This window comes from Anomaloglossus baeobatrachus, chromosome 8, assembly GCF_048569485.1.
Source record: "Anomaloglossus baeobatrachus isolate aAnoBae1 chromosome 8, aAnoBae1.hap1, whole genome shotgun sequence".
Taxonomy (NCBI): Eukaryota; Metazoa; Chordata; class Amphibia; order Anura; family Aromobatidae; genus Anomaloglossus; species Anomaloglossus baeobatrachus.
The window spans coordinates 15,738,773-15,763,556 of NC_134360.1; the positions used below are offsets into that span (position 1 = coordinate 15,738,773).

The following is a 24,784-nucleotide window of genomic DNA, read 5'->3' on the forward strand; positions in this document are numbered from 1 at the left end:
TCCTGGGTCTCCCAATAGGAGCTAGAAGAAAAGGAATTTACGGTAAGTAAACAAAATTCCCTTCTTCTTTGTCGCTCCATTGGGAGACCCAGACAATTGGGACGTCCAAGAGCAGTCCCTGGGTGGGTAAAAGAATACCTCAATAAAAGAGAGCCGAAAACGACCCCTTCCTACAGGTGGGCAACCGCCGCCTGAAGGACTCGCCTACCTAGACTGGCGTCTGCCGAAGCATAGGTATGCACTTGATAGTGTTTTGTGAAGGTGTGCAGACTAGACCAGGTAGCTGCCTGACACACCTGCTGAGCCGTAGGCCGGTGTCGCAATGCCCAGGACGCACCCACGGCTCTGGTAGAATGGGCTTTCAGCCCCGAAGGAAGAGGAAGCCCCGAAGAACGGTAGGCTTCAAGAATCGGTTCCTTGATCCACCGAGCCAAAGTTGACTTGGAAGCCTGCGAACCCTTACGCTGGCCAGCGACCAGGACAAAGAGCGCATCTGAACGGCGCAGGGGCGCCGTGCGAGACACGTAGAGCCGGAGTGCTCTCACCAGATCTAATGAGTGCAAATCCTTTTCACATTGGTGAACTGGATGAGGGCAAAATGACGGTAAGGAGATATCCTGATTGAGATGAAAAGGAGATACCACCTTAGGGAGAAATTCCGGGACAGGACGCAGAACCACCTTATCCTGGTGAAAAACCAGGAAAGGGGATTTGCATGACAGCGCTGCAAGCTCCGACACTCTTCGGAGTGAGGTAATTGCCACAAGAAATGCCACCTTCTGCGAAAGACGTGATAAAGAGACATCCCTCAGCGGCTCGAAAGGTGGTTTTTGAAGAGCCATTAACACCCTGTTAAGGTCCCAGGGTTCCAGCGGACGCTTGTAGGGTGGAACTATGTGGCAAACTCCCTGCAGGAACGTGCGGACCTGCGGAAGCCTTGCCAGGCGCTTTTGAAAAAATACTGAGAGCGCCGATACTTGTCCCTTGAGAGAGCCGAGTGACAAACCCTTGTCCATTCCGGATTGAAGGAGTGAAAGAAAAATGGGTAAGGCAAAAGGCCAGGGAGTAAAACCCTTATCAGAGCACCAGGACAAGAAGATCCGCCACGACCTGTAATTGATCTTGGCGGACGTTGGTTTCCTGGCCTGTCTCATAGTGGCAATGACATCCTGAGATAAACCCGACGACGCTAGGAGCCAGGACTCAATGGCCACACAGTCAGGTTGAGGGCCGCAGAATTCAGATGGAAAAACGGCCCTTATGACAGCAGGTCTGTGCGGTCTGGAAGCGCCCACGGCTGACCCACCGTGAGATGCCACAGATCCGGGTACCACGACCGCCTCGGCCAATCTGGAGCGACGAGAATGGCGCGACGACAGTCGGATCTGATCTTGCGTAACACTCTGGGCAACATCGCCAGAGGAGGAAACACATAAGGGAGTCGAAACTGCGACCAATCCTGAACTAACGCGTCTGCTGCCAGAGCTCTGTGATCTTGAGACCGTGCCATGAAGGCCGGGACCTTGTTGTTGTGCCGTGACGCCATGAGATCGACGTCCGGCGTTCCCCAGCGGCGACAGATCTCTCGAAACACGTCTGGGTGAAGAGACCATTCCCCCGCATCCATGCCCTGACGACTGAGAAAGTCTGCTTCCCAGTTTTCTACGCCCGGGATGTGAACTGCGGAGATGGTGGAGGCTGTGGCCTCCGCCCACAGCAGAATCCGCCGGACTTCCTGGAAGGCTTGACGGCTGCGCGTGCCGCCCTGGTGGTTGATGTACGCGACCGCCGTGGCGTTGTCCGACTGTATGCGGATCTGCCTGCCCTCCAGCCACCGATGGAACGCCTTTATGGCTAGATACACTGCCCTTATCTCCAGAACATTGATCTGAAGGGAAGACTCTATCGGAGTCCAGGTTCCCTGAGCCCTGTGGTGGAGAAAAACCGCTCCCCACCCTGACAGGCTCGCGTCCGTCGTGACCACAGCCCAGGATGGGGGCAGGAAGGATTTTCCCTGCGAAAGAGAAGTGGGAAGAAGCCACCACTGAAGAGCGGTTTTGGCTGCAAGGGAAAGAGAGACGTTCCTGTCGAGGGACGTCGACCTCCTGTCCCATTTGCGGAGAATGTCCCATTGGAGTGGGCGCAGATGGAACTGCGCGAAGGGCACTGCCTCCATTGCTGCCACCATCTTCCCCAGGAAGTGCATGAGGCGCCTCAAGGGGTGTGACTGACCCCGAAGAAGAGATTGCACCCCTGTCTGCAGCGAAAGCTGTTTGTCCAGCGGCAGCTTGACTACCGCTGAATGAGTATGAAACTCCATCCCGAGGTAAGTCAGTGATTGGGTCGGTGTCAACTTGGACTTTGGGAAGTTGATGAGCCACCCGAACTGCTGGAGAGTCGCCAGAGCGACGGTCAGGCTGTGTTGACACGCCACCCGGGAGGGTGCCCTGACTAGGAGATCGTCTAAGTAAGGGATCACCGAGTGGCCCTGAGAGTGTAGGACCGCCACAACGGATGCCATGATCTTGGTGAAGACCCGTGGGGCTGTCGCCAGGCCGAAAGGCAGTGCCACGAACTGAAGGTGTTCGTCCCCGATGGCGAAACGCAGGAAGCGTTGATGTTCGGGTGCGATCGGCACATGGAGATAAGCATCCTTGATGTCGATTGATGCTAGGAAGTCTCCTTGTGACATCGAAGCGATGACCGAGCGGAGAGATTCCATCCGAAACCTTCTGGTGCTCACATGCCTGTTGAGCAGTTTGAGGTCCAGAACGGGACGGAATGATCCGTCCTTCTTTGGCACCACGAACAAGTTGGAGTAGAAGCCGTGACCATGTTCCTGAGGGGGAACGGGAATCACCACTCCTTCTGTCTTCAGAACGCCCACAGCCTGAAAAAGTGCGCCGGCCCGAGATGGGGGCGGAGATGTTCTGAAGAAACGAGTCGGAGGACGAGAGCTGAACTCTATCCTGTAACCGTGAGACAGAATGTCTCTCACCGATCGGTCTTGGACATGTGGCCACCAGGCGTCGCAAAAGCGGGAGAGCCTGCCACCGACCGAGGATGCGGTTCGGGGAGGCTGAAAGTCATGAGGAGGCCGCCTTGGAGGCAGTGCCTCCGGCGGTTTTTTGGGGGCGTGACTTAGACCGCCACGCATAGGAGTTCCTCTGGCCCTTCTCTGGCCTGTTGGACGAGGAGGATTGGGACTTGGCTGAGGGCCGAAAGGACCGAAACCTCGGTTGTATTTTCCGTTGCTGAGGTCTCTTCGGTTTGGACTGGGGTAAGGAGGAGTCCTTTCCCTTGGATTCCTTAATAATTTCATCCAATCGTTCGCCAAACAATCGGTCGCCAGAAAACGGCAAACCGGTTAAGAACTTCTTGGAAGCAGAGTCTGCCTTCCATTCGCGTAGCCACATGGCCCTGCGGACTGCCACCGAATTAGCGGATGCTACCGCTGTACGGCTAGCAGAGTCCAGGAAGGCGTTCATGGCGTAGGACGAAAAAGCCGACGCCTGAGAAGTCAAAGACGCAACTTGCGGAGCAGAGGTACGTGTGACCGCATTAATCTCAGACAAACAAGCTGAGATAGCTTGGAGTGCCCACACGGCTGCAAAGGCCGGGGCAAAAGACGCGCCTGTGGCTTCATAGATGGATTTCACCAGGCGCTCTATCTGCCTGTCAGTGGCATCCTTTAGCGATGAGCCATCTGCAACTGATACTACAGATCTAGCCGCCAGTCTAGAGACTGGAGGATCCACCTTGGGACATTGAGCCCAACCCTTAACTACGTCAGAGGGGAAGGGGTAACGTGTGTCATTAAGGCGCTTAGTAAAGCGCTTGTCCGGAAATGCTCTGTGCTTCTGGACAGCATCTCTGAAGTTAGAGTGATCGAAGAAAGCACTCCGAGTACGTTTGGGAAACCTAAACTGGTGTTTCTCCTGCTGCGAAGCCGACTCCTCTATAGGTGGAGTTGGGGGAGAAAGATCTAGCACCTGGTTGATGGACGATATAAGATCATTTACTAAGGCGTCCCCCTCAGGTGTATCAAGATTGAGGGCAACGTCAGGGTCAGAGCCCTGAGCTGCGACGTCCGCCTCGTCCTCCAGAGAGTCCTCAAGCTGAGACCCCGAGCAGCGTGAGGAAGTCGGGGAAGATTCCCAGCGAGCCCGCTTAGCCGGTCTGGGACTGTGGTCCGTGCAGGAGTCCTCCACGTGAGACCTAGGGGCCACCCCGGGAGCACGCTGCGGCGCAGACCGAGAGGGGCCTGGAGGCGATGATCCAACAGTGCCCGGGGCCTGTGTAAGGACCGGTCTGGACTGCAAGGCTTCTAGTAGCTTGGCAGACCATTTGTCCATAGACTGAGCCATGGATTGTGAAAGCGACTCAGAGAGTTTCTCAGCAAAAACTGCAAACTCTGTCCCTGCCGCCTGGACAGTGGAAGCAGGAGGGTCTGCCTGAGCCGAGGGGTCCACTAGTGACCGAGGCTCCGGCTGAGCAAGTGCAACAGGGGTCGAGCATTGCTCACAGTGAGGGTAGGTGGAACCCGCAGGTAACATAGCCCCACAAGAGGTACAGGTTGCAAAAAAACCCTTTGCCTTAGCGCCCTTGCTCCTTGTGGACGACATGCTGTTGTCTCCTAGGAGAGTGATCACTGAGGGTATATAGCCAAAAGCAAACAACCCGGCCGAACAGAGAAAATATATACAAATATATATATATATATATATATATATATATATATATATATATATATATATATATATATATATATATATATACTCCGGCACCCTAGGGGGACCAGCACCGGGTGACCGGTGTGGCTTACCGACCGCCCAAAGCGGAGTGTGTGTCCACCAGATTCCCTGCCTTAGGTCTCCCAGAGCTGCAGAGCTCGTTCCTGAAATCCTCCACCGGCAGAATGTGTGTAAAAATGGCTGCCGGAGCTCTCAGGGGAGGAGGGAGCCGTGGGCGGCGACTAGTAAAGTGCGGGAATCTGGGGCCCCACAGTGATCAGTGAGGGGGGGGAGGAAACCTAAAGTATGCTACAGCCCTCACTGCCGACATCAGGTCGACCGTCCCGCCCTTACCCCTGACTGGCAGGCCCGGGGGCGGGAGTTATGGTACTAGGCCGCAATGAAGCCGGGGACTAAATTTAATACCGCGGCCGACAAACAGGTTCGGTCGGCGCGGAAGTCCCGGTCTTCACAAACCAGCAGCTGCTGCAGCGTCTGTGAAACAAGCGCTCCATGCACAGTCCCCATGGGGACACAGAGTACCTTTAGATGCAGGGCCCTGTCCCTGAGGATACATAGACTCCTGTCCGGCAGATTCCCACAGGGGCTGCGGAGGGAGCCCGGTCCCAGTGAATGGATGACCGGTCAGGATCCCACTTCTCCCAGAGCCTCTAAGGGATGGTGAAGGAAAACGGCATGTGGCTCCAGCCTCTGTACCCGCAATGGGTACCTCAACCTTAACAGCACCGCCGACGTAGTGGGGTGAGAAGGGAGCATGCCGGGGGCCCTGTGGGGGCCCTCTTTTCTTCCAACCGATAAAATCAGCAGCTGCTGCTGACTAAAATGGGAATGCATGAGTGGATGTGTGCCTCCTTCCACACAAAGCATAAAACTGAGGAGCCCGTGATCCACGGGAGGGTGTATAGGCAGAGGGGAGGGGTTACACTTTTCAGTGTAATACTTTGTGTGGCCTCCGGAGGCAGAAGCTATACACCCAATTGTCTGGGTCTCCCAATGGAGCGACAAAGAAAGAACCTTTTATCAACATATCGTCCAAGTACGGGATGACCATAACACCCCTGGAATGTAGGACGGACATGGCAGCCGCCATGATCTTCGTAAAGACCCTGGGGGCGGATGCGAGGCCGAAAGGAAGAGCCGTGAACTGGAAGTGATCTTCCGCTATCACAAAGCGGAGGAACTGTTGGTGAGAGGTGGCTATAGGGACGTGAAGATAGGCGTCTTGAATATCCAGCGATGCCAGGAATTCGCCGACCTCCATGGACGCGATCACGGACCGGAGTGACTCCATTCGAAACGGCCGAGGCCTCACCGACCTGTTTAGAAGCTTTAGGTCGAGGACGGGGCGGACAGAGCCGTCCTTCTTGGGGACCACGAAAAGGTTGGAATAGAACCCCTTGAAACGTTCTGCGGGAGGGACTGGTACCACGACTCCGGCTTGGAGGAGGGAGTCTATGGAGTGAAAGAACGCGCGAGCCCGTGCGGGAGACTCGGGAGGGTGAGATAGGAAAAAACGTCTCGGTGGCTTTGACTCGAATTCTATTTTGTAGCCTGATGTGATGATCTCTCTGACCCAGGCATCGGCGGTCAGGGGGATCCACACATGCTGGAAACGAGACAGACGCCCTCCCACGAGTCTGGCGCTGTTGCGCGCCGACCGCGAGTCACTTGGAGGAACGTCGGCGGTAACCGGAAGAGGATTTCGTGGACTGGCGGGGACGTGAACGCCAGGCGGGATTGGTCTTGAATGACGGGGTCCTCCTGTCTCTCGGAGGAGAGCGGCTTTTTCGCGGCTGGGGAGTGGAGCTGAAGCTGCGAAAGGGCCGGAAACGAGCCGTGGGGCGCCGGTTCTGGAAGCGCTTGGGGCGCAATTGGGGGAGAGATGTACTCTTTCCTCCCATTGCATCGGAGATCAACTGGTCTAGCTTATCTCCGAAAAGACGTTCCCCTAGGAAGGGCAAGGAAGTCAGTGACTTCTTAGAGGCCGCATCCGCGTTCCAGGACCGGAGCCAGAGGCCACATTGGCCACATTGTTGCTGGCGGCCTGGGCCGCGCAATTGGCAGATGCCAGGGCTGCATTGAGCAGGTACTCACCCGCGAGGGAAATCTGCGAGGCGATGAGGACCAGGTCCGGATTGGCAGGAATGGCGCGGAGACCGCGGCGTAGCGTGTCCGCCCAGGACATCAGAGCCTTCGCAACCCAAACCGAGGCAAAGGCCGGTGAGAGGGATGTGCCCGCTGCCTCGAAGGCGGAACGGGCCAACCTGTCAATAGTACGGTCCGTGGGGTCCTTGAGAGACGTACCGTTAGTGAGTGGAAGGACTGTGTGAGATAACAGGCGGGAGATTGGGGGGTCGACCACAGGGGAGCCTGCCCAATCCTTTCGAAGACCCTCAGGAAAAGGATAATGCAAATCAATGGACTTACCGCTGGTAAATACCTTGTCCGGCTGTTGCCTGTGGCTGCGCAGTAACTCAGCGAATTCTGGATGTCCGCTGAATGCCCTCTGGGCCCGCTTCATCCGCTTAAACGAGACCTGGGTGCTCTGGGAGGAGACGGGGTCCACCTGTACCTTTAGGGTCTGGTTTACTGCTTCTATCAGGCTATTCACCATGCGCAGAATATCAGCCGCCTGCTCTGAGTCCGGCAGGGGTGCTGCATCGGAATCATCATCAGAGCGGTCAGAAGACTCCCTGGAGGAATCATGGTCTGGACCTGGGCATGAAGGTGAAACCTGGGAAGAGGCTGAAGACGAGACCTGGCGGGTCCGCTTCTGAGCAGCCGAGGAGGTCCCTGCGACGGGGCTCACCTGCTCCGGAGGCGATTGCGTCGGGTCTGCGGGAGTCTGGGCGAGCGACGGCAGCAGGCGCAGTGCTTGCGCGATGGTCCGAGAAGCCTCAGAGAGGGAATCTACGGACTGGGACAGGGACGCTAGCCAGTCGGGGGGGGCGGGACGCAGGGCCCTGTAGCATCTGGCGCTGTGGCGTCTGCGGTATCAGAAGCGTCGGCCGAGGAGTCCTGCGGAGGCTGCGAGTCTGTGGAACAGACGGAGCATAGTGGGGCGTCCTGGCCCTGGGTAAATTTGGTCTTGCAGGAGGAGCATGCAAAAAATAAGGCAAAGGGGGCCTGCTTGGGTCGGGTGGACTTAGCATTAGGCATGGTGAAACAAGTACTCTCCCTGGTGGCTGCTAGAATGAGCTGGCCAGAGAGGGAGAACGCCGGCGCGCTGCAGCCTCAGGGGACCAGAGACAGGCTAAAATGGCGAGGGGACGCTGGAGGAGGCTGGGGGAGGAGCAGCATTCCGGCGCGAAAAACCCGGAGGATCCACAGCCCCCACCACAAGCCAGGAGGCAGAGCGGTGGGAGGAGACTGGGCCAGACGACCGGCGGCCAATAGCGCTGCAGCGGGGGCGTGGCTAGGATGCAGAGCGACTAGGCCGAGACCGGGGCCTAAATTTTGGATAGGGCCGGGGGAAGGTGAAGGAGAGGTCGGTCCTACCTGTTCTTGGATGCGGTGCAGGCAGGGCCCCCTGCCCCTGCCTGTGCACAGTGCCCTCGACCAGGAAGACTGAGGACTCCGGGGGAGAGCGTGCTGAGGCAGGGAAGTGGACATCATGATGGGGGAAGGAGCCCCCCTGCAGGTGAAGGCAGCGTGACAGGGCCCCATCGGATTACACACGCGCTGCAGAGGTTCCATCCCTGCTGTATGCCCCTGTACGCCCTTTGGGGTGATACCGCAGGGCGAATCAGGGGTGCCCACGACAACCTGCCCACACGCGCAACCCCGGGAGTGGTACCACGGGGATGGACGGGGGAGAGGGCCCGAAATCTCAAGCCCCTGCGACCCTGGGGAGTGGTACCCACAGGGCTGCGGAGGATGAGTGGAGAGAATACCTGCAGAGAAAAAGAAGACAGGTATGAGAGCGATGAGCGGCGCCGAAATAAAGGAAAAAAGCGCAAAAACACAAATGGCTGAGGGGGGCCGAGACGGCTCACATCAGCCTCCTACGACACTAAGCTAAAACTGATCTGAGCCCGCCTCCGGCTCGGGGTGTATACTGCTGGGGAGGAGCTAACTTTTTCTGTTTACTTAGTGTCAGCCTCCTAGTGACAGCAGCATAACCCATGGTCCTGTGTCCCCCAATGAAACGATAGAGAAATGTGCATTAATAAATGTCGGTCCCTTTAGTGCACGTTGTACACATTAGTGGCAGATCAGGGCTCTGTATGTCACTATTGTGCGGAGGTTTCAGAGCAGATGCACCTTCTTTGTATCTTCACTGATAATTCCTTATTTTTATACTTACTTGCCATCGGATCAGCGCCAGGAGACAGGACAAAGATGAGCGGGATGGTTGAATTAGAGTCCAAGTAGCTTTTTGATAAATCGAATGGCGGCGGCTCCACAAATTTCTTTCCAAGTTTGTCCGTCACGTAGTTGGTCACAGCTGGGCTCATCTAATAGTGAAAAAAAGGACGCACATTAGTATAACTATCACATATTTACCAACAGTAGTGGTACTGTCACCAAAGGCGGCCCCAACCAATGCATTGTCCACCTCTGGAGACTATTTTTTTTTTTTTTAATTAATTATAATTTTGTTTAAAAATTCTTTCCAATAGGGTATCCTTAAAGGGAACCTGTTACCACTTTTTTGGCCTATAAGCTGCGGCCACCACCACCGTGCTCTTATATACAGCATTCTAACATGCTGTATATAAGAGCCCAGGCCGGGGGTATAACATAAAAATCACTTCATAATACTCACCTAAACGGTCGGTGCAGTGCAGACTGGTCGGATAGGTGTCTCCGATCTCCGGGTCCGGCTCTTTCGGCCATCTTTGTCCTCCTTCTTCTGAAGCCTAGGTGCATGATGTGTCCTACATCATATACACTAGCCGCCATTGAGGTCCTGTGCAGGTGCACCTGAGCAGGGCAGATTAAAGTATTGTAGTTCGCCTGCGCAGGACCTCAATGCCGGCTAGTGTGGATGACGTAGGACGCGTCATGCACCCAGGCTTCAGAAGAATAAGGACAAAGATAGCCGAAAGAGGAGGCACCGCTACTGGAGAACGAAGAAACTCATTGGACTAGTCTGCACCGTACCGACCGTTTAGGTGAGTATTATAAAGAGAATTTTGTTTACTTACCGTAAATTCTTTTTCTTATAGTTCCGACATGGGAGACCCAGACCATGGGTGTATAGCTTCTGCCTCCGGAGGACACACAAAGTACTACACTAAAAAGTGTAGCTCCTCCCTCCTAGCATATACACCCCTTGGATAACCAAATATAGCCAGTTTAGTGCAAAAGCTGAAGGAGGACATCCACCCACAAGTAGAGATAGAGCAAAACCCGGAACAACCGGAACCTCTTTCTACAACAACAGCCGGTGAAAACACATGGAACAAGAAAACTGCCAACAGGCAACAGGGAGGGTGCTGGGTCTCCCATGTCGGAACTATAAGAAAAAGAATTTACGGTAAGTAAACAAAATTCTCTTTTTCTTCATCGTTCCTTATGGGAGACCCAGACCATGGGACGTTCCAAAGCAGTCCATGGGTGGGAATAAGCAGAAAAACTCAGAAGTAGGCGAAACCTAACTTCACAAATGGGCGACAGCCGCCTGAAGGATGCGTCTGCCCAAGCTCGCATCTGCCGAAGCATGAGCATGCACTTGGTAGTGCTTCGAAAGGTATTCAGACTAGTCCAAGTGGCAGTCTGACAGACCTGCTGAGCCGTAGCCTGGTGCCTGAAAACCGAAGAGGCACCGACAGCTCTGGTCAAGTGTGCCTTGATCCCCGGCGGGAGAGGCACTTGAGAACACTGGTAGGTATCGGAAATGGCCGACCTAATCCAACGAGCTAGGGTCGGCTTAGATGCCGAGAGGCCCTTACGCTGACCAGTGGTCAGCACAAAAAGAGAGGTGCACCGCCTAAGAACAGCGGTGCGAGACACATAGATCCGGAGCGCCCGCACCAGATCCAGAGTATGCAACGCCTTTTCAAGCGATGAACAGGAGCCGGACAAAAGGAAGGCAGGGAAATGTCCCGGTTAAGGTGGAAGCAGAAACCACCTTAGGGAGAAAGTCCGGAGTCGGACGGAGAACCACCTTGTCTTGATGAAAAACCAAAAAAGGTGACTCCGAAGAGAGTGCATCCAAATCAGAGACTCTCTTGAGGGAAGTTATGGCCACTAGAAAGACCACTTTCTGTGAAAGACAAGACAAAGAAACCTCCCTAAGAGGCTCAAAGGGGGGGTTTCCGGAAGCCGTGAGGACCGGATTAAGGTCCCAGGGCTCCAAAGGCCGCCGGTAAGGCGGAATGATGTGAGATGCGCCCTGCATGAAGGAGCGCACCTGAGCCAGCCGGGCGATATGCCGCTGGAACAACACGGACAGAGCCGAGACCTGTCCCTTGAGGGAAAGTCCTAGCTGCAGACCGGACTGTAGAAGGGACAGGAGGGTCGGCAAGGCAAAAAGGCCAAGAAGCATGGCCGGAAGAATGACACCAGGACAGGAAAATTCTCCAGGTCCTGTGATAGATTTTGGCCAAGGGATACTTCCGAGCCTGAGTCATAGTGGAGATGACTGCAGGAGGGATACCAGAAGTAGTCAAGATCCAGGACTCAAGAGCCACGCCGTCAATCTGAGAGCCGCAGGATTCTGGCGGAAAGACGGACCTTGTGAGAAAAGGTCAGGACAGTCCGGGAGATGCATGGCACCTCTACGGACAGATGGAGCAGGTCAGAGTACCAAGCTCGCCTGGGTCAGTCTGGAGCAATGAGAATGACCCGACGGCCCTCCATTCTGATCTTGCGCAGGACCCTGGGCAAGAGCTAGAGGGTGAAACACGTAAGACAGACGAAGCTGGGACCAATCTTGAACCAGTGCGTCTGCTGCAAAAGGCTGAGGATCGTGGAACGAAGATCCACGTCCGGAGTGCCCTACTTGCGGCAGATTGACCGAAACACTGCCGGATGCAGAGCCCACTCGCCGCTGTCCACGGTTTGACGGCTGAGAAAATCTGCCTCCCAGTTTTCCACGTCTGGGATGTGGACTGCGGATATGGTGGACCTGGACTCCTCCGTCCACTGAAGGATGCGTTGAACCTCCAACATTGCCAGGCGGCTGAGTGTCCCGCCCTGGTGATTGATGTAGGCAAACGCTGTCGCGTTGTCTGACTGGACTCGAATGTGCCTGGCCGCCAACAGATGGTGAAAGGCTAAGAGAGCTAGAAGCACAGCTCTGATTTCCAGCACATTGATCGAGAGGGCTGATTCGGACGGAGTCCAAGTGCCCTGCGCTCCATGGTGGAGATATACTGCTCCCCAGCCGGATAGACTGGCATCCGTGGTGAGGATCACCCGGGACGGGGCCAGGAAGGAGCGTCCCTAAAGGGAGAGGGGCCGAAGCCACCACTGAAAGGAGCCCCTGGTCTGTGGTGAAGCCACCAACCCGTGGAAGGAGGAAGTCCGCTTGTTCCAACAGCGGAAAATGTCCAGCTGCAGAGGACGCAGATGGAACTGGGCAAGGGAACCGCTTCCATTGACGCCACCATCTGACCCAGCACCTGCATTAGGTGCCTGATGGAGTGACGGCGAGACCTCAGTAAAGAGCGCACCGCCAGAGGAGGGACTGTTGTTTGACTAAGGGCAGCTTCACAAGTGCCGGCAGAGTCTCGAATTGCGTCCCTGGGTACGTGAGCTTCTGGGTCGGAGTCAGAGTGGACTTGGACAGAATGACAAGCCACCCGAATTGGCTAGAGTGGCGAGAGTGAGCGAGGCACTCCGCTAACAGTCTGCACTGGATGAAGCCCTGACTAGAAGGTCGTCCAGGACAAAAGGATCACTGCCAACCCCTGGAGGTGCAGGACCGCCATCACTGCTGCCATGACCTTGAGAATACTCGAGGGGCCGTGGCTAACCCCAAGGGAAGAGCCACGAATTGTAAATGTTAATCAGAGCCGCGGGACGAGGAAGGAGAGGGGACCCTGCGTCTCCTTTGAGGAGGACGGGGTCTGAGACCAGAAGAAGAATCCTCTGTGGGCCTAGCTGAGCGAGCCGTAGCAGCAGAGGCGCCCTGAGAAGGGGGCTAATGCATGCTCAGCAGAGTCCGGGACAGCTGTCCCATGGAGAGAAGGATTCTACCCAAGCCGGGGGTTCAGCCACCGGAGCAGGAGCAGCCGGAGGGACCACTGGGAATGAGACTCCAGGCTGAGGCACCACCATGTTAGAGCAGGAATCACAATGTGGTTATGTGCTCGGTACAGGCAGTACGAGCCTACATGCAGTGCATATTGAGCGCAGCCTTGCAGCCTTACTTCTCGTGTGAGACATGCTGCTGAAGTGGGGGCTCTGAGCTAGAATGACCCCCAGCAGAGTATATAAGCAGTATATAAGCAGGTCCACAACCGGAGGTTGTGGCTTGCCAGACCGTTTGACATTGTCTCTGTGCCCTCCAGATCCCACAGCCCGGACCCCCAGAGAGATGCTGCAGTCAGCGCCGATCGCTGTGCAGACATGGCATAAGAACGCTGAAAAAATGGCGCCGGAGCGAGGAGAGGGGGCGGGGCCTACTCTAAGAGCGGGATCCGGAGGGCCAAGGAGATATACAGGGGAGGGAATCTTTCCTCAGAGAGGAGTGTCTGTCCCCTGTGCCGAACAGCCGCTGGGCGGAGCCGCACTGTCCCTCTGCATGACTGACATGCAGGGGCAGTGAAATCGAAACTAGGCCTCAGGCGAAGCCGGGGCCTAGATTTAACAATGCGGCCGGCAAACAGGCACCATCGGCGCGGTTCTCGGGTGAAAACCAGAGAACCGGCCGGGAATGTCAGAATACATACACAGCACACTCTCCCCCACATTAAAGTACAAGGGACCCCCTGAAAATAACGTCTCAGATACTTAGCTTGTGAGACGCAGGGCCAGGTCCCTGAGGGATGAGTGCTCCGTCCGGCAGAATCCTGAAAGGGCTGCGGATGGAGACCGGTCTCCTGCCAGGCAGGGAGAACCGTGCTGGCTCCCACTTCAAGCCAGAGCCCGAGGGATGGTGAAGGAGCGCGGCATGTAAGGCTCCAGCCCTGAAATCAACCTTAACAACACCGCCGACACAGTGGGGTGAGAAGGGACATGCCGGGAGTCCAGGCTTGGACCCGCTTTTCTTCAAACTCTTTTCCAAAAATCAAAATCAGATGAGAATACATGTGTGGATGTGTGCCTCCTGAACACAAAGCATTGAACTGGCTATATTTGGTTATCCAAGGGGTGTATATGCTAGGAGGGAGGAGCTACACTTTTTAGTGTAGTACTTTGTGTGTCCTCCGGAGGCAGAAGCTATACACCCATGGTCTGGGTCTCCCATAAGGAACGATGAAGAAAAAGTCATTTTTATGTTCTATACAGCGGCCTGGGCTCTTATATACAGTATGTTACAATGCTGTATATAAGAGCCCACTGGTGGTGGCCACAGCTTATAGTCCCCAAATCTGGTGACAGGTTCCCTTTAAATACTTTTCACCATTTGTCTATTACAGGCTCTTTGTTGCTCTGCACACTCAGCTTTGATGTGGTCATAAAGCAGCTGAGAGGAGCTCAGAAAAATACAGACAAAAGAGGTATAAAATACCAATCAGACTGCCACAACAAGCTCACTGGTGGATCCTCAGTTTACTCATTGTGCAGCCAGCAATATTATTAGAAGCTCCTGAGTGGGAACCTTCCTATCAATGCCATCCATGTTGTCTCATAGGTCATATCGAAAGGAGCCTTTTTCATCAGATAACCCCAATTTATCATGTAATATGTTAAAAAGCAAATAAAGTGCAACAGATAAAAAAAAAAAAAAAAAAGAATGCTGGTAAAATGAAATTACAATTGAACACAATGCACAATAGATATTTGTTACCTTGTCTGGTCTGAGGCATCGGAGAATAATCATCTTCTGCAGCTCATTCAGCTGCTCATTATATGGACCGGGTAATGGGACGTTGTGCGGTTCTCTGCTGTCATACAACACGTGCCACGCATTGGGATTTTCAATGAAATGTTCTCTGTCCAAACAAGAATAAAAAGACAATGATGAAATACAATATATTGCTTAAACATCTACACATATATGGTAACCAGCTACATAACTAAATACAAGGATCAGTCATTACAAAGACTGTTCTGCATCTATCTAGTGCTGAACGCGACAGGCACTGATGTTATGACTACAGCTTTCATTTCACAGCACTGTCATACTGTGAGACGAGAACTGCAATCATTAGATACGTGTTTGTCACATTCAGTATTCTGAATCTCTCTCAGACATCGGAGCACAATACTCCAGTACCTGAGATACATGCAGAGAGCTAAATGTTACAAGTGCTTAGGGCATGAATACAGCTCTCATCTCACAGCACTGTCATGCTGAGAGAAGAAAGCTGCAGTTCTTTGATCAGTGTTTGTCACTTTCAGTACTCTGCATCTCTCCTAAGCATCAGGGCACAATGCTACAGTACCTGGGATAGATGCAGAGCGCTGAATGTTACAAGCGCTGATGGCATGACTATAGCTCTAATCTCACAGCACTGTCATACTGTGTGATGAGAAGTGTAATCATTAGATACATGTAACATTTAATGCTTTGAATCTATCCCAGGTACTGGGGCATTATTCCCTGTTACCTGGGAAAGATGGAGAGCACTAAATGTGATAAACATGTATCTAATGTTTACCGCTCTCATTTCACGGTATGACAGTGCGGTGAAATTGTCAAGGGAGGAATTTGGGTGAAGACTGCTAATAGAGTCTTCGTTTGGGATATCCACAGACGGTGCCGTATTAGCTGTATACCAGTGCCGATATATCAATGTATCAGACAATGAACACACAGACCTGCTCTCCTTGAGCCAGCGTCAACTGAACTCGTGTATTCCAAGACACCCAATTATACAATCTGCATTTCTAACCTTGAAGCTAGAACAGAGAGAGTAAGGAGTATTCAACTCCTTAATTTCTCACAGCATATAATATAAAACACATCTTTGTTCCTTGTGCATTCTTTCTGTGTAAACATTACTGATAAGACTTTTACTCATCATTAAAAGACTTCCATCGTTTGTACATCTGTTCACTCATTCTTGGTAACCCCTTCATGACTATACAACTTTGAATTATACTATAGGTCTGTGCAATTGCTACATAGACAGACAGATAATTATGCAACTACATCTACATTTTGATTATTTATATACACAGATATTCTTATTACGTTTGAACAAACAAGCTATAGCTCAGTGCCACCTCCACAAGATGAGAGCTGTAGGCATGCTATAACATACAGAGAGCTCAATGTTACAAGTGCTAATGGAATGAGTACAGCTCTAATCTCACAGCACTGTCATACTGTGAGATCAGATCATTAGATGCATGCTTGTAACATTCAGAGCTCTGCATCTATCCCAGGTACTGGTGCATTATTCCCTGATACCTGAGATAGATGCAGAGCGGTGTTTGTAATGAGTCATGACCCTCCTACCTCCGCACAGTAAGTGAAGGCAGCAACATCTATTTGACCTGGTAAGACATAAAAGTCTCACCATATCACACAGACTCTCACATTCTCTATGGGCATTTTCCATGTGTCCCCTGCATGACGCAACCGGAAAAAAGTAAAAGCTCTCAGAGGAATCTCTGCTAAAATCCCCTTAGTCCCCAATGGAAATTAGCATATAAGCTTTCCAATCCAATATAAAAAAAAGAAAAATTTTTATTCAGATCTTCAGCCACTTCATCATGTGGCCAGAAAAGTATGTAAAATGCAACGAAAAGTTATATTTAAGAGTCCCTTTAAAAAAAAAAAAAAAAAAAAAAAAAGAGTCCTTAAAGTTTGGTGTACCGATTTGATTTATACAATATCTTTCCTTACCTCATTCTCTTAAAAGAAGGCAAATCGCTTGCACGACAAATCTCATCCCAGCTTTTATCTGGCAGCCAGCCTGGTGCTGGGTTTGCAATATTATTCTGCAGCCCTACCCCGCCGGTGAGTAAGAACATAAATTCTTGGTGTTCAATTTCCTTCTTTGCCCTAAAATTATAATGGGTAAAAAAAAACGTGAAACAATGATGTGCCTGTAGTTTATACCATAAGATGGCGCTCAGGGGAAGACGTACATGAGGAGGTTGCAGCAGAGCAAGAAGGAGAACAGCAGCTTGTCCTTCTCAAACAGCGAGCGGCACACGTTGCAGTATAAGTTATAGGTGAAGTGATCGTTCAGGTAACGGAGGCGCTTCTCGAGGATTTTAGATTTGTTGCTGAAAACAAATATAGGGACATAATTATATAGTATGTGTATATATATATATATATATATATATATATATATATATATATATATATATATATATATATATATATATATATATATATATATACACATATACAAAGTCATATGAAAAAGTTTGGGCACCCCTATTAATGTAAACCTTTTTTCTTTATGACAATTTGGGTTTTTGCTATTTCAGTTTCATATATCTAATAACTGATGGACTGAGTAATATTTCTGAATTGAAATGAAGTTTATTGTACTAACAGAAAATGTGCAATCCGCATTTAAACTGAATTTGACAGGTGCATAAGTATGGGCACCCTTATCAATTTCTTGATTTGAACACTCCTAACTACTTTTTACTGACTTACTAAAGCACTAAATTGGTTTTGTGACCTCATTGAGCTTTGAGCTTCATAGGCAGGTGTATCCAATCATGAGAAAAGGTATTTAAGGTGGCCGATTGCAAGTTGTTCTCCTATTTGAATCTCCTATGAAGAGTGGCATCATGGGCTCCTCAAAACAACTCTCAAATGATCTGAAAACAAAGATTATTCAACATAGTTGTTCAGGGGAAGGTACAAAAAGTTGTCTCAGAGATTTAAACTGTCAGTTTCCACTTGTGAGGAACATAGTAAGGAAATGTAAGAACACAGGTACAGTTCTTGTTAAGCCCAGAAGTGGCAGGCCAAGAAAAATATCAGAAAGGCAGAGAAGAAGAATGGTGAGAACAGTCAAGGACAATCCACAGACCACCTCCAAAGACCTGCAGCATCATCTTGCTGCAGATGGTGTCACTGTGCATCGGTCAACAATACAGCGCACATTGCACAAGGAGAAGCTGTATGGGAGAGTGATGTGAAAGAAGCCATTTCTGCAAGCACGCCACAAACAGAGTCGCCTGAGGTATGCAAAAGCACATTTGGACAAGCCAGTTGATTTTGATGATGACTGATGAAACAAAGATTGAGTTATTTGGTCATAAAAAAAAGGCGTTATGCATGGAGGCAAAAAAACACGGCATTCCAAGAAAACCACTTACTACCCACAGTAAAATTTGGTGGAGGTTCCATGATGCTTTGGGGCTGTGTGGCCAATGCCGGCACCGGGAATCTTGTTAAAGTTGAGGGTCGCATGGATTCAACTCAGTATCAGCAGATTCTTGACAATAATGTGCAGGAATCAGTGACGAAGTTGAAGTTACGCAGGGGATGGATATTTCAGCAAGACAATGATCCAAAACACCGCTCCAAATCTACTCAGGCATTCATGCAGAGGAACAATTACAATGTTCTGGAATGGCCATCCCAGTCCCCAGACCTGAATATCATTGAACATCTGTGGGATGATGTGAAGCGGCGGTCCATGCTCGGCGACCATCAAACTTAACTGAACTGGAATTGTTTTGTAAACAGGAATGGTCAAATATACCTTCATCCAGGATCCAGGAACTCATTAAAAGCTACAGGAAGCCACTAGAGGCTGTGATTTCTGCAAAAGGAGGATCTACAAAATATTAATGTCACTTTTATGTTCAGGTGCCCATACTTATGCACCAGTCAAATTTAGTTTAAATGCAGATTGCACATTTTCTGTTAGTACAATAAACCTCATTTCAATTCAGAAATATTACTCAGTCCATCAGTTATTAGATATATGAAACTGAAATAGCAAAAACCCAAATTGTTATAACGAAAAAAGGTTAACATTAATAGGGGTGCCCAAACTTTTACATATGATTGTATATAGATCTATATATATCTATCTATCTATATATATATATATATATATATATATATATATATATATATATATATATATATATATATATATATATACACACTGTGACCAAGTGTAATAGGAAACCCTCACCTGTCCTGAATGGAGTTGATATAGAGATTGACAAACCAGTTGAGCGCATACTGATACATTGGGTCGATGTTGGCAAGGTCCGCGATACTGAAGAACAGCACCGATGAATGCTTGGCGATCGGCCTGTAGCCTTCTCTGGACTCTGCAATTTTTAGTTCAGTTTTCTCTGCGATCTATAGAAACAGACAAAACGTATAAAAAAAAAATCTAGAAAACCAGATGGAAATACAACTTTACCTCAATGTTAAAGCATAGCGTTCTTCAGACTAAGCCGTTCTCTGGGTACGTGACAAATATCCCTATTTCTGCCCATTATATGACTTGTGTCCTGCATTTTTTCACCTATTTTCCCCTCTACAGCCTCTATCTCTACTTTCCTGTTGTCTCTGAGCTAGTGGAGTACAGTAACTCTCCCATACACAGAGCACACAGTCATTAGTCATTGCTGTTCCCCTGTCTGTATAAACCAACCAAACAAAAAACCGAGATGTGGTTCAAAATATGATTTTATTAACTACTAGAAGGTGGCCGGATTCTACGCATCGGGTATTCTAGAATTTACATATTGTGTAGTTAATGTATGATTTTTGTTATATATATCGATGTTGTTGTGTGCAGTTACCAAGTGTTTGTGTAGGGGCTGTACATGTTCTGGGTGTGCGGGGTCGGGGGGTGTGTGTGAGAGCGGTGTTGTTTGTGTGTTGTGTTGTGTGTGTTGCGTTGTTTGTGGAGCGCTGTGTGTCTGTAGCATTGTGTGTGTGTGGTGCTGTGTGTGTGGTGCTGTGTGTGTTGCGCGGTTTGTGTGGGTGTGGGGTGCGTGTGTGTGTTTTGGGGGAGGTATGTTTTGTGAAATGTGTGTGTTGTGCGGTATGTGCGTATATTTGTGTGTGCCGCGGTGTTTGTGTGTTGGGTGTTGTGTGTGTGCGCCGTTGTCTGTGTGTGTGGGTGTCTGTGTAGGGCGGTGTTTGTGGTTCCCAGTGTGTGTGTGGTGTGTTGTGCGGTGCGTGTGTGGCGGTGTGTGTGTGTTTTGGGGGGAGGTGTGCACCCCCCATCGTGCTCCATCCCCCATGCTGCGCACCCCCCATCGTGCTCCATCCCCCATGCTGCACACCCCCCATCGTGCTCCATCCCCCATGCTGCGCACCCCCCATCGTGCTCCATTCCCCATGCTGCGTACCCCCCATCGTGTTTCATCCCCCCATTCTGGGCACCCCCCATCGTGCTCCATCCCCCACGCTGCACCCCCCCATCATACTCCATCCCCCATGCTGCACCCCCCATCGTGCTCCATCCCCCATGCTATGCACCCCCCATCGTGCTCCATCCCCCATGCTACGCACCCCCCATTGTGCTCCATCCCCCATGCTGCGCACCCCCTATCGTGCTCTATCCCCCATGCTGCACCCCCCATCGTGCTCCATCCCCCATGCTGCACCCCCCATCGTGCTCCATCCCCCATGCTGTGCACCCCCCATTGTGTTTCATCCCCCCCATTCTGGGCACCCCCCATCCTGGTCCAACCCCCTTGCTGCACCCCCCATCGTGCTCCATCCCCCATGCTGCACACCCCCCATCGTGTTCATCCCCCCATTCTGGACACCCCCCATCGTGGTCCACCCCCTATGCTGCACCCCCCATCGTGGTCCACCCCCCATGCTGCACCCCCCATCATGCTCCAACCCCCATGCTGCACTCCCCATCGTGCTCCATCCCCCATGCTGCGAACCCCTCAGAGAGGAGTATAAAAGGAGGAGTATAATAGGAGGAGTATAATGGGAGGAGTAGTCCTGGGGAAAGAGGAGTATAATGGGAGGAGTAGTCCTGGGGGGTGGTGTACAGGTGCCCAACATGTGCGGGGGGCGTGGCCGAATGTGCATCGTGTGCGGGGGGCATGGCCGAATGTGCATCGTGTGCGGGGGGCGTGGCCTAGGGGCATCGCGTGTGGGGGCGTGGCCTAGCGGGCATTGCGTGCGGGGGCGTGGCCTAGCGGGCATCGCGTGTGGGGGGCGTGGCCTAGCGGGCATCGCGTATGGGGGCGTGGCCTAGTGGGCATCACGTGCAGGGGGCGGGCCTGGCCAAACGGTTAATCCATGCGGGGGGCGGGGCCAGGCCGGGCGGCCAATCCGTGGGGGGGGCGGGCCGAGCCCTGTGGCCAATCCGACGGTTGTCACTGTAAGGACACAATTTTGGAGCAAGACAGACAGACAGACAGACAGACAGAATAAGGCAATTATATATATAGATTATTTGATATTTAAAGGAATAAAATCAGGTAAAAATTACACTAACAAAAAGCAATCCAGAAAAGGCGTGCGTGGGAGAATAAAATGCTCACAAAATCAAACTGCACAAAGTGCAATAAAGTCTATATGAGTTTAGATATTGGTAATATATAATATAATAAATACATTTTAAATTATGCAAAAATAATTCCCATAATTAATCTAAATTATTGCACAAATCCACTAATGTAAAAATATATCATTCCAGAAATATATTTTTCGCAATGTTCATCACGCTGAACGCCAAAACCCTGAAGAAGGAGTAACGAAACATACGTAGGGGTTGGCGTTCAGCGTGGTGAACATTGCAAATTGATTCTGGTATGTTTCCTTGCTCACTTATTGTTTGTTTCGGCCTTTTCTATCTCCCCTGTATAAACAATAGTTACATGCATGTAGGGTGGTTCTATCGTTTATACAGGGGAGATAGAAAAGTAATCTGATCCTTCGGTGAGCTAGCAGCCTGTATTGTTGGATGGATTTTAGCTGTTTTTCAGAGTAGATGATGAAATTAGGAGGTGGGTAATAGAAGGCGTGGAGAGAACTGGCTCATAAGTGGAGAAATAAGCATATATTTGTTTATTTTTGCTTGCACTATTGATTTATACAAAAGATTGTTGAAACAACAGTGACTATTTAAAGGGAACCTGTCATGTGCAATTTATTTGCAGATATAGGGATAATTTGCAAGTAAATAGTGTTAAAATGCAGCTTGGCTGCCGTAGTGCGTTTTTTGGGAGGAAATTAATGTATACATTTTTGGGAGCCATTGGCTTTTGATCATGGGAGTGAACATTACTTCCTTGAACTCTGATTGACAGCTCGCTCTGCAGTGTGCTTGTGCAGTGTGTGTGTATGTGCAGAGCGAGCTGTCAATCAAAGTGCCAGGCAGTGATTATAACCGACTGTAGCCATTGACTGAAAACAAGTTGCTTCCAGGAGGGAATAAGTTAATGTCCTCCTGGTAGTCGTGCTTTTTGTAGGTCAGCCAGGCAGCATTTTAATGCTATTTACATGCAGATTAATGCCAATTTTTGCACATGACAGGTTACTTTTAAACAAAAATGGTATATTGATCAGTGTGGGGCTTAGGAGGCGCATGGCACAGCTTACACAAAAAAGTCACCATTAGTCTTTTACCCCGAGTGTGACCCGTATTATGTGGCTGATACAGGATCTCCGCTCCACAGGATTCCTGATGCCTGTTGCTCACCTGTTGCTTTTTGGTGATCTCGTTGCTCATAATCTTGGCTGAATCCAGTATCTTTATGGCGCTCTCATCTTCCAAGATGTTCCCTTCTGAGGACTGCAAAGTCTCCAATATCTTGTCTTCGATCTCCTTCAGCTGTTTCTTATTGGCCGCTGATTGTGAAATTAAAGCGTTCCTCTCTTCTTCTAGCTCAGGCCTGAACACGAGGAAAGTGTAAGGTTACATTCTGTCTACACAGAGAGAAAAAACACCAAAAAACTGTAATAGTAATACTAATGCAGAGCGGTGTGCACAATGAAGCTTTGGTTGCACACATTGATACTCCTCAGCAGTGGCATAATTAGAGCCCGATGGGCCCCGCTGCAAAGTTTGAGCCTGGGCCCCCCCCCACACACTTGTAGCATTCTAAATCCTATAAAGACATACAAGTTGCCATCCATCCCCTTTCATTGTGTAGTACTGACCCCTATCCTGTACTAATGGTCCCTCATCCTGGACCACTTCCTGGTAAACATGTCCCACATACTGGTGCATGACCTCTTCATGGGCCATCCTGGTATATATGTCTCCATCATGGCCCCATCCTGGTGTATGACTCCATCATGGCTATAGCCTGGTATATATATCCCCATCATGGCCCATCCTGGAATAAATCCGCATCCTGGCGCCATCTTGGCATATATGTCCCCATTCTGGTATAGATGTCTTGATAATGGCCCCATCCTGGTAAACATTTCCCCATAATGGCCCCATCCTGGTATGAATATCCTCATCCTGGTATAGATGTCCTTATAATGGCCCCATCCTGGTATACCTGTCCTCATACTGGCCCCATACTAGTATACCTGTCCACATAATGACCCCATCCTAGTATACATGCCCCCATAATGGCCTCATCCTGGTATACATGTCCCCATAATGGCCCCATCCTAGTATACATGTCCCCATAATGGCCCCATCCTGGTATACATGTCCCCATAATTGCCCCATCATGGTATACATGTCCCCATAATGGCCTCATCCTGGTATACATGTCCCCATAATGGCCTCATCCTGGTATACATGTCCTCATAATGGCCTCATCCTAGTATACATGTCCCCATAATGGCCTCATCCTGGTATACATGTCCCCATAATGGCCCCATCCTAGTATACATGTCCCCATAATGGCTCCAGCCTGGTTTATGTCCCCATCCTGGCTGCATCTGGGTACATATGATACTCCCACGCACTGCACACAGTAAAATAAAATAAACAATTATACTCCCCTTTCCCCAGCTCCCCGGTGTCCTCCTCCAAGGATGACATGCCACAACTGACTAGGGCATAAGCGGCGCAGCACATGACGTCACTATCATAACGTGGCGTGCCTACTTACAGCGCGGTCAGCTGCCAGGTGCTGGCATATTCTCTGCTCCCCATGCCCTGGATTATGGGCGTGGGGGATCAGTGAATATTCATAGCCTTAATCGGCTGCTGGAACATTGCAGTGCTGGGACCCTGTGGGTCTATGTGCTGCAATGTATTTCAGCTGGATGTGCACCCTCAGACACACATCCAGCTGAAGCAGGCGCTCTACTGAAGTGCCGCAGTGTCGGTGCAGTTGGAACAGTCTTCGTGTGGTCTGAATACAGAGCCTCTATTCTTTTTTGTCCTTCCTTCTGTGTTCTTAATAAGTACAGATGGGTAGCAAGAGATGACCATTATTGAAAAAAATAATAATTTTGTGTTACTCTGTCGGGTGCAGGGAGAAACTCAAACACATTTTTTTTAGAACTTGGTCACCACTGCAGAGGATAAACATTTCACGATTTTAGTTTCTGGAATAAAATTGTACAGAATTGATAGTGCCTCAATTGCCATAAAAATATTTTAATATGCTCGGAGGTCCTGCAGCACCCCCAAAGCAAAAAAAGGAGGAAAAATGTTAAAAATAATAAAATACCTTATACCCACCTGTCTGAGACCCTCACCTGTGTTATGCTGCCTCTCCTACCATAGACAGGCGCTGGGGAGAGGAAGAAGAAAAGATGGGGTGGGGGACAGGAGAGCTGTGACAGCAGAGGTGGCAAAAGACAGGCGAGGGCCTAGGACAGGTGAGTATAATGCATTTTAATTAAGATATCCGGTAAAAATGGCAGACGTTCATGCAAATTGAATCTCAATTTTTTTATTTTTTTTTTTAGAAAAGTTGACATATATTAGATTTATTATGGATCGACTCGCTTGAACAAAGAGTCAAAGTAAAGGAGGATGCCGCAAGATTACAGCCTTTGGGGTATCTCGATGGGGGTGTTTCAGTAGAGGGAATTTGGCACAGGATGTTAAGAAATACTTGTAGACTAGAGCATGTGA

The 24,784-nt window shown here is 50.4% G+C and overlaps 1 protein-coding gene across 1 annotated transcript in view; it reads right to left on the reverse strand.

Moving 5' to 3' along the window:
- DNAH12 (dynein axonemal heavy chain 12) overlaps positions 1-24,784 on the reverse strand; it is a 331,588-nt gene that overhangs the window by 40,803 nt on the left and 266,001 nt on the right. The window contains exons 58-63 of the mRNA XM_075321326.1: positions 22,433-22,625; positions 18,938-19,110; positions 16,911-17,051; positions 16,666-16,824; positions 14,659-14,803; positions 9,061-9,211 (exon numbers count right to left, since the gene is read on the reverse strand). Coding sequence (XP_075177441.1) covers positions 9,061-9,211; positions 14,659-14,803; positions 16,666-16,824; positions 16,911-17,051; positions 18,938-19,110; positions 22,433-22,625 — 962 coding nt within the window. The remainder of the gene's footprint in view (positions 1-9,060; positions 9,212-14,658; positions 14,804-16,665; positions 16,825-16,910; positions 17,052-18,937; positions 19,111-22,432; positions 22,626-24,784) is intronic.